At 39.3% G+C, this 10,564-nt stretch overlaps 1 protein-coding gene across 2 annotated transcripts in view; it reads left to right on the top strand.

Moving 5' to 3' along the window:
• Positions 1–8,922, top strand: part of kitlgb (kit ligand b) — a 25,199-nt gene extending 16,277 nt beyond the window's left edge. For both annotated transcript variants that reach the window (XM_062518487.1, XM_062518488.1), the window contains 2 exons: positions 1,430–1,578; positions 8,808–8,922. In XM_062518487.1, the coding sequence (XP_062374471.1) occupies positions 1,430–1,578; positions 8,808–8,862 (204 nt within the window). In that variant the 3' untranslated portion in view covers positions 8,863–8,922. The remainder of the gene's footprint in view (positions 1–1,429; positions 1,579–8,807) is intronic.
• Positions 8,923–10,564: the final 1,642 nt, after the last annotated feature.

Genomic DNA, 10,564 nt, shown 5'->3' with positions numbered 1-10,564 from the left:
CAAAATTCCAAGACTCCCATCCCCTTCCCTGATTCCCCTGATTGTAATCTGTTTTGTGTGTAGATAAAGACCCATAAGTGCACTTGAGTTACAGTACATTTCATTATCTTGATAATCTTGAGTTACACTTTATACTTTGGACCTTGCCCACTATTTAAATTTGGGATCTGTCATTCTATCAGGGTAATATAATATGCACCAAAGGTGATATCATGGGACGTTGTTTCAGCAGGCGCCAAGAAGCTGCAAGGGCCGGCAGACTCGCGGTTAGCACAGAGGCACAATTTGCCAGCTATTAAGGAGATAAGTAGAAGATAAAAGAGATAGCTAGAGATAGATAAAAAATAAAATTGGCGACAGAGCTAAAAATGCAAGAGGTAAAGTGTGTAGGTATCTCATCTTTTGCTACTGGGAATGTCCAACCATTCCAGGTTACACAAATATGGGTCAGCTGAATGTAGGCTAGTTTGCCTCCAAGTGTTAAACTCAGTAATTATGAATACTTCACAATTTGTGTAGTAGTGACATTTGAGATACACTTCATCAGATATTCATGAAATGTTTACTAAAGCTGAAGGTTAAATATGGCAGTGCTGCTTTGCAATTGTTGGACTTTTATTCTATTCTTCCACATTCATGAAAGGTTTGGTAGGAATGTTGAGTCATGTCTCTTGAAACGCTCATAAATGCTTTATGTGCCGTTTATGGCAGCTGCTTTGAACTCACCTGTCAAGTAAAGTGTTACCGTTTATTGTAAATGTTTGTTTAGGTGTTTACACACTAAATACCCATATACTTTGCTATTTTCACATAGATCTTTATGGTCCTATTAGGTACCCCACATACCATTTCCACATGACTAAATTGTTTACATATTATTATGAGTTGGTCTTCCACTCTATAAAATGTATGGAGGCTAGGGGCAACGTTATATCAGATATCAATGCCCAAACACGGCATGTATTTTTCAAACTTTAAAAAATGAAAGAATGTCAATGTCTGGGTACGAAGGGGTATGAAGACAGAAAAAAATGAAGGCACAGAAATATCTCACATTCTTTTAGGACCCCTTGATGATAGTTTTTTTAAAACAAAATCTGAGATGGTGCAGCAACAATCTTATCTGATTTGGCATGGAATGGCCCGTATAGAAAGAGAGGGGGTTCACCAAATGATGATGGAAAGTGTTGGGAGTTGTATTGACCTTCGTGGGCAGGGGCTGAAATTGAATCTGCAGAGGTGTGGGTAATGTTATAGAATTGGACTCTGCCTTCTTTTTTTTCAGCGGGAGTTGGTTTCACGTGGGCATGTGTGATAGTTTCGAAATCCCTGTAGGCCTACATATTGCCTGGAAATGTGAAAGCTGGATTTATCAACTGTCATATCCCATTTGTATTGTTCATACCAAGAATGTGTATCTGTCATCTAGGTAGCACGGAAAAGAGGAGTCTGGTGCAATGACTCCAGCAGAGGTGAATTTGCGAGGCCCCAGAGTGCAGCTGCGCTGTCAGGCCCTGAGTCTCAGTATGGAGCTGCGCAAGAGAGCCTACAGGAACACTCAGTGATGAGTGCAGAGAGGTACACTTGATTTATTATTAGCAGAGTATTCTGAACATGCTATAACTTATCGGTTCCTCCCCTGCCCCTCATAAGGCAGCAGGGTCATTCCGTGTCAAATCACCCAATTTCAGCCAATTTGGAAAGTGACCCTCTCCAAAAAAATCTGAAATAAATCACAGGTGTTTGTAGCCTAGACCTATGCACAAATCTTCAATAGTATGTCTGGATCACTAATGGTTTAAAAACTGCAGCCCTTTGAAGATTCAAGTCATTTTAAGCATTGTGGTGAACAATCCTTTTTGGTCAACTTGCAACGTTATTGGTTCTTTTGGTATTTCACACACATCAGTGAAACTATGTGAATGGAAGCACATTTTCCTGTTGAATTAAGAAATCTAATCAGATGAGACGTGTCTTGTGTAATTACCCCTCTGCAAAGCTCTGAAAATGGCTATAAATTCATTATGTGAAAAGACATCATCACTTTTGAAGGCTTCTCATTCGAAAGGTATGTGCCACAAATTTCATCAGGTTTTTTTCCCACTCATATATGGACTATAAGGTCATGTCCATGCATCAACTTTGGTTGTAATCGTTGTCATATTGTCAGAGCATTTTGTTTTAATTGGGCTTGATTTTCAAAAAGCCCATTTTCGTCCTATCATTTCACCATGTGGACAGTTAACAGGATTTTTTTTAATTTGACCATATCACATTCTGTATGTGAGGATCATCTGTCCAAAATGTGGGCTTGTTGCTGAGTTTCTTTATTGGAGATATGATTTTTGGAAAATATTCCCTATAAATCCACTGAACTTGCATTGGATCTGCAGTACCACTTTGCACCACATGGGGTGCTCTTTTAAAACAATGGAAGTCAATGGAAGAGTAAGAGATTCACTTGTTTGCTGCACATATCCAATCTAAACACACATTTTATGGTTCAGGCTAGTTGAATTTCTCCAAGTAATTATTGCAACATGAACAACATACTACTCATAAATAAATCTTATTTAGAGAAAATAAGCGGATCAAGCAAATTATACACACATAAGACTGACTGGTCATCATACATACAAGATACTTGATGAGTTATCTCCTTTTCATGAATGCGTCTTGGATCCAGGCAATAGCGTTTTGAGCCCTCATACCTTTTGATTAAAATTTTTATGTGATGGAAACATGCATGGTCATCTTCATCAAGTGAAATATCTGCTCTAAACTGCATCTGACGCTTTTTCTGCATCTGATAATGCACTGAATTCTTGAAACCCCTTTTTTCTTGAATATGTTCATGACTTTCATTTTCCAACTTCTATGGTGGTGTAGAAAACTGTTACAAAGATGGCAAGCTAAATCCTCTTGCTGCATGTATGATCAGTCAGTCTTATGTGTGTATATTTAGCTTGATCAGTTTATTTAGCTAAATAAGATTTATTTATGAGTAGTATGTTGTTCATGTTGCAATCATTACTTGGAGCAATTTAACTATGAACCATAAAATGTGTGTTTAGATTGGATATGTGCAGCAAACAAGTGAATCTCTTACTCTTCCATTGACTTCCATTGTATTAAAAGAGCATCCCATGTGGTGCAAAGTAGTACTGCAGATCCAATGCAAGTTCAGTGGATTTATAGAGAATATTTTCCAAAAATCATATCTCCAATAAAGAAACTCAGCAACAAGCCCACATTTTGGACAGATGATCCTCACATACAGAATGTGATATGGTCAAATTAAAAAAAATCCTGTTAACTGTCCACATGGTGAAATGATAGGACGAAAATGGGCTTTTTGAAAATCAAGCCCAATTAAAACAAAATGCTCTGACAATATGACAACGATTACAACCAAAGTTGATGCATGGACATGACCTTATAGTTAGAGATGCACCGATCGATCGGCCGCCGATCAGAATCGGCCGATTTTCACGTGATCGGCCACGACCGGCGACCGGCCGGTCAGTCTGAGACATGCCGATTTTATGCCGGTCACATGCACTCGCACCTACTTGTAACAACATCACACAGCTGAGTTAGCAAAGTTTGATGAAGCTAGCAAAGGCTAACACTCAGGGCTGGATAAAGCGCTAATGCTGAGTTTTTCTATGCAGCGAACGCTGTGCTTTGCCATATTGCGTGGAATTTAGCTGTCACTTCAGGTTACATAAACAGCGCACATCACCGCCCGTCCTTGCCGCTAATTGCGTGCTCACAGCTGAACCACAAGCGCTGTCAACAAGCAGCAACATAGCCACGGCAGGAATAAAGATCGTTTTGCTTCAGTTTGCCACCTTAGCATGTATTCTTTCACACTAATACAACAACAAAGTCCGATTTACACAGAGGTTTATTTCATTACCTTTTGTCTACTCACGCCTGTATATTTCTTCTAAATTCGCCAAAAGTAAGCATTCTAACATGTCATACACTACCGCGACCGTGATACAAAACATATCATGTGTGGTGTCGTTGGAAAGCTGTGTTTCTCCTGCATGACGTTATGCCATCCAAATATGGACACTTCCTTTGTATCCGCAAGCAATCGCGAAAGTTCAAAGAAGAGTGTAGTAGACTGAGTATGCATGCCATTGACTGTGTTTCAAGGCTGTTATCTCAAAATGAGTTTTTTGTAATTTTCCAACATCTCAGCCTATGTAGCACCTATACACCAAACTTTCCAGTTATACACTTATCAGTATTCTGAAGATATTTACAGTTGGATATTGTATGTGAGAAGAAAAAAATAGTAGTCCTACAGTGCATTTCTATTAGTAGTGTGTGAAATGAATGTCCCACACTGGGAATACTGCAGCTGAAGAAGACTTGAAGAAGAATCTGTCTATTCACATTTTTTTTACCAGCCATTGATAAGTTGATTACATTTCTATATTAACATGTTGTATTAAAGAAAGGATAGAAAATAACTCTTTTTGTGTGCTGTAAAGTGGTTAGAAGATGCAAATCGGAATCGGCTAAAATCGGTATCGGCAGGTCAAATTCTATGAAAAATCGGAAATCGGAATCGGCCAAAAAATTGCAATCGGTGCATCTCTACTTATAGTCCATATATGAGTGGGAAAAAAACCTGATGACATTTGTGGCACATACCTTTCGAATGAGAAGCCTTCAAAAGTGATGATGTCTTTTCACATAATGAATTTATAGCCATTTTCAGAGCTTTGCAGAGGGGAAATTACACAAGACACGTCTCATCTGATTAGATTTCTTAATTCAACAGGAAAATGTGCTTCCATTCACATAGTTTCACTGATGTGTGTGAAATACCAAAAGAACCAATAACGTTGCAAGTTGACCAAAAAGGACTGTTCACCACAATGCTTAAAATGACTTGAAGCTTCAAAGGGCTGTAGATTTTAAACCATTAGTGATCCAGGTATACTATTTCAGATTTGTGCATAGGTCTAGTCTACAAACACCTGTGATTTATTTCGGATTTTTTCGGAGAGGGTCACTTTCCGGCACTGGGTGATTTGACACGGAATGACCCAGCATTTAAGTCATGGGATTCAGTTACCAGAGGCTATCATACACACGGTATAAAAGGTTATCATGCACACATCCCAACACAGCTGTCCAACACAGCTGCTGCCTTTCATCAAACCATATGCAGCAGGGATAGGCAAAAGCATACATCAAATGTATTTGGAAATAAAATACCAAATACCCAACTTATAAATGTACCCAACTTATAAAAGGCGCTGCATGATACAGCAGCCATGCCTTGTAGCAAAATAAAATACTGTATTTTGTATTTTGAAAACACTAAAAATACTCTTTTTTATTCAATGGAGTATGGCAGTTATCATTACACTGCATAAGCTGATTAAATTGATTACATTTTGTCTCTTCTTCACCTTGTGCTTAATTTTTAAAAACTTGTCCTCATATGTGGACACCTCATTTTGCCCTCTAGTGTTATCAAACACAAAAGACACTGTTTTGGGAAAAAGCCACATGGCGTTGTCATCCACCTCCACGTTTTACCGGCAGACACATGGCAACTATCGTCATGGTAGCGTACCAATGAACGTTATGACATTGAAACTTGTTTGTACAGTAGAACTACTATAGTATGATATGGCATCAGGTTTCCCCCATTTCGACCATTACAACCAGACCAGGATGTTTTTAACTTTCATGTCCTTCGTGTCAAATGAGGACATCAGGATTGAAATGTGCGCATACTTTCATTTTTAGGCTACATATTACATTGAAAATAGTCGTTAATTTGCCATATACTGCACTGTAAAACAATAATGGAAGTGAACGTGTGGACATACATAATAGAGTAGCCTGAATAAATAAATACAATTAATGAATTACATAAATAAACAAATAAGAAACAAACAGAGCTGAACTGCTTTCCACATGGGTGTGACCCAAAACACACAACTAACATTTACAAATAAACACTACACGTAACCAAATTAACAACAGGCAATTTTTGTTCAATAAAACCAAACTGTTTTCTGAATAGTTGAATCTCAAGGCACTTGAATTTCTTGTGTTTGACCCCCTTAACATGGTTTCTGCTGACTGATAAGTGTGTATGTGGGTGTTGGGTTGGTGGAAGATTCACTGGGCTCACTGGGTACCTAATCCTCACCTTCCTGGTCCTCATTGTCCTCCTCCATGGCCTCTACAATAAAACACACATATGAGGCAGGGAAGAGAATCACAAATGGGGGTTAACTGAATGTTTATATCAACATTGTAGTGTACAATGTAGTTAGGTCAGAGTTCACAGCAATTTCACATAATTTCTGTACTATCACAATTTGAAGAGCCAATTATCATGCCCTGAAAGAAACACTTGCCTTGAAAGCAAGTTCAAACTTCAATGTTTATTAACCCTTAGATGCATAGGCTACCAATACCTACACTCTTCCATGAGTGGGGTCAAAAATGACCCCAATTAGAATGCATGTGTTTTTTGCTGTAAACTCAAATAATGTCTTTCATTTTGGTTAAAGATGATGATTTTTATTATATATTTGTCAAAAAAAAAATTATTTCATGTTGGACATATTGATGTATCACTGTTTATTAACATTTTATTACAAAACAGCTTTTAGAAAGGCAAAAAAGGTAAACATCCTAAAATTATCTCAACATAGGTGAATAGGGTAACATTTTTAACTTAGAGATATCTTCATGAAACTTTACCAGTTGAATACTCACATCAATAGGAGAAAAAAACTTATTGCAAGTTTTCTGTATTTATGTTTAAATATTAGGTCATGTCAAATTAAATATGCGCTAATTTGCATATATGTTTTGATGCGAATAATCTGACCATTGGAAAAAGCCAGGTTGAAAATTATTTTTTTGTAGTGTTAATATATCAAATAAAAAAACATTTACTGAGGTGATTATGAATATCTTGTTATCCAGTAAATCAGAAAATACTGCCAATTGGCTTAAATAATGGATTTTCGCCCTATTTTAAAGTCATACAACTCAGGCCAAGAACGCTATATCAACAAATCCCTCTGTAAATATCGCTTGGTGAATTCTGCTTCACAATGATAGGAAGAGCGGACATCGAAGGATCAAAAAGTGACGTCGCTATGAACGCTTGGCCACCACATTATATGATGATACTTAGATTTATGTTGTTGTGTAAAAATAGCCTTCAGGATGGTGAGACTGCTGACATGAGATGTGATAATCAACAGTAAATGTATACCTGACTGCCACAGTTGATAAAAATCAAAAGATCCTAGGGTTAACTTTTGAAATTCCAAAGAAAATGCTTGGGGTCATTTTTGACCCCACCTATGCGGATCGGTGGTACTGATACAAAACATGAAATTACTTTAAAAATATAACAATTAAACACAAATCCAAATGGCCTCATGTCAAAGACAACCTATTTGAGGAATACATGGAAGGTTAAATGAAAAAAAAATAAAATTAAGAAGATACTGCAAGAAAACAACCTCTGGGGTCATTTTTGACCCCACTTATGCATCGGGTTAATTGCGATTTTTTATTTTATTCATTTATTTATCTTTTCACTTGGTACTGTCACAGGCAGTGGCATACCAAGTAATTACAATAGCCCTCTTTTTTAGTGGCTCTGTCATGAGTGTGGGGAGAAGGGGGTATGTCCACTTGAGTATGTGCCTGCGTGCGAATATTGTCATCAATGTGTTTGTTTGCTCCATGTCTATGTCTTGTCCTTTAACTCTTTAATGTTCTTAGAATGCCTGATGCACACCAAATTTCCTTTTTAAAGGATACATAAAGTAAACTTGAACTTGAACTTGAGCTTGAAATATCAGTCATCCACGTGAAGTGTGTCTCTATCCGTCAGACGACTCCTCCGGTGTCCTGATTAAAGGGAAACTATGCAGGATTGGCTATTTCATCGCCGATTTCACTTTCGCTTTTATTTTTTTTTTTCGTTTTTGCTCGTTTTGTGCTTGCATAAATCTCTGCAGAGCTTCCCCTACAGCTTTAGTGTGTATATTTTACAAAACTCCTTTATCGGTCAGTCTGCCGTGCCTTTTCATGAGACTTCACATGACACTTCCTGGAGTAGACCATGGGTGCGTGCCCGAGAGCTCCTGAAATTGCAAGCGTGGTTCTACCGCTACAGACCACTAGGGCTGCCGAAAAAAATTGTTCGACCGGTAATGACTCATTTAATCATATATAACAGTAATGACTCATTTAATCATATATAACAGTATGGAACGAATTGATTAACTGAAACACGTTGCATAGTTTACCTTTAAAAACCTGACGTAAAAGGAACGTGTGGCGTGAAGTCCCTCTCACAGGGCAAAGTCTCTGGGTGGCTCTGTGATTGCTGGCCTTGCTTCTGTTGTAAAGCTGCAACGATTGATAGCTGTTTCGTGTAAAGCTGCAACACACAATTCAAAACCAGTCCATGAAATATCTCCTTTCTGTTAAAAAACGGTCCATGAATCATCTCCTTTCTGTAGCAGTAGGCAGACGCGGACATCCCGGGTTCAGAGAGTAAAAGTCCTGCCAAGTATTTGATCCAACCATTTAGAAAACCAGCTCATCCTGATTAGCTGCCAGGTAGATCAGATAATTACTGATATCACCTGTGTTAAATGCACTGGTAGAGAGAATACATGACAGGACTTCTCTGGAGCCAGGAATGTCGGTGTAAATGAATACTGATGATTGTATATAATTATAGCACTAGCATGCCTGCTTACATGTTAACTCTGGTCTCTTGGCTGCAGGAGCGCGGAGACCATTATGGTGATGATGGAGGTCATGAAGGATTCGGAGATGTGAACTCGAGCATTTCAGCATGAAACTTGAGGAACGTGGCTGGGGAGCACAACTATGCTAACCATGTGTGTGTGGAAGGGGAGGGTTTGGGGGAGGGGGGTGTACTCCACAGTTACCTCAAAGACATTATGGCGCAACAGTCAATGAGTGGGAGGATGAGGTGATAAGAGACTGCCATGCTGGCCATGGAGAGATGACGGAAGACTCATAAACATGTTCCTGCCTGCCTTCCTTCTACTCACTTCCTTGCAACTTCTTACTCAACACGCGGCCCTTTGGAAGAACAGGAAGGAGACTCCTGGAAGGAGGCTGTTTTTTTCACCCACTCTGGAAGTTGGTGTTTCTGATGTATGTTGGATGTTTGCATGTGTATATACGTCCGCCATGTGCATCTCTGCACTTTTTTATCTATCTGTCTATGTTTGTGTGTAAGTGAACGTGTGCATATGTGTGTGTGTGTGTGTGTGTGTGTGCGCACGCGTGTGTGTGCGTTGGTGTGTAACCGTGTTTCGTGGACAGGAAGCATCTGTTCAGTTGCCTGCGGCGACCTCTGCTGAAAGAGTGTCCATCGTGTGGCCGTCAGGCTGGCTCTCATGAAAGGCTTTTTGTAAACAGCTTCTGTCCTGAATGTCTGCCACGATCCTGTTCTGTTTCATCGAGAGACACAGAGAAAGAGAGAGAGACAGAGAGAGAGACAGAGAGAGAGAGAGAGAGAGACAAAAATCCCCCAGAATGATCTGTGACGGGTCAGAACAGTGTCCACTTGTCCAAAACTGTGTTTAGGGAGGATGCAATCACGAATGTCTCATTGATGTTTTGCAAAGCATTTCAGATATGGAGAGCATGTTAAAGTGTTTCTGATATCTAACCCACTTACAGAAGTGGTGTATTACACTATCAACTTGTAACAGTTTATCGGTTTTTGAGATATGCGTTTATCAGGCAAATAGTTTCGGAATCATTTTGAAATTCTTTCCTTGGATCCTTAATTTGTATGCTGTATGGTGAAGTGAGGACAGATAAACATGTATACATATCAAAACTTGCATAGTGCTGCTTTAACTCACTTTGTGTGCTTGTGTGTGTGTGTGTGTGTGTGTGTGTGTGTGTGTGTGTGTGTGTGTGTGTGTGTGTGTGTGTGTGTGTGTGTGTGTGTGTGTGTGTGTGTGTGCATGTCTGTGTGTCTGCGTGTGTGTGAGAGAGAGAGAACATCATTGGAATGTATTACATAGTGTTTTTGACTGAGCACACGCATCTTGTCATTAATTATTACTAATCGGTGGTGGGGGATGGGTGGTATGCGGTTGCAGGAAACTTCGTGTGGCCTCCTATTCACAACGAGTACACATGGCAATGCAGATTAAGATGAAGCGATTTCCTAGACAGGTATTGACTTGGGACTATATTCAGGCGAAGCACAGGCAAAGCACTACACTGCCTGTGCTTCGCCCCAATATAGTCCCAAGTCAATACCTGCCTGGAATATCTGCATTGCCATTTTTTTTTATGGCTCACTGTTACTCACGACATGCCAATCTGGCAACGAGAGATTCCATTCAGTTTGCTAAACTAAGTGGGGGTGCTGCCACTTTTTTGCTCCCTTATCTAACTCTAGGGGAGATGGTGAACAACTTGATCTCATAAAACGGTAGCGTGTTCCTTTAAAACAGGAGTTATGCGCTCACTTTCCTTTGTTTTCATCAAA

The sequence above is a fragment of the Sardina pilchardus genome, chromosome 17 (genome assembly GCF_963854185.1).
Source record: "Sardina pilchardus chromosome 17, fSarPil1.1, whole genome shotgun sequence".
Classification (NCBI taxonomy): Eukaryota; Metazoa; Chordata; class Actinopteri; order Clupeiformes; family Clupeidae; genus Sardina; species Sardina pilchardus.
The sequence above is the reverse complement of the archived record's forward strand: the minus strand, read 5'-3'. Positions and strand labels throughout refer to the sequence as shown.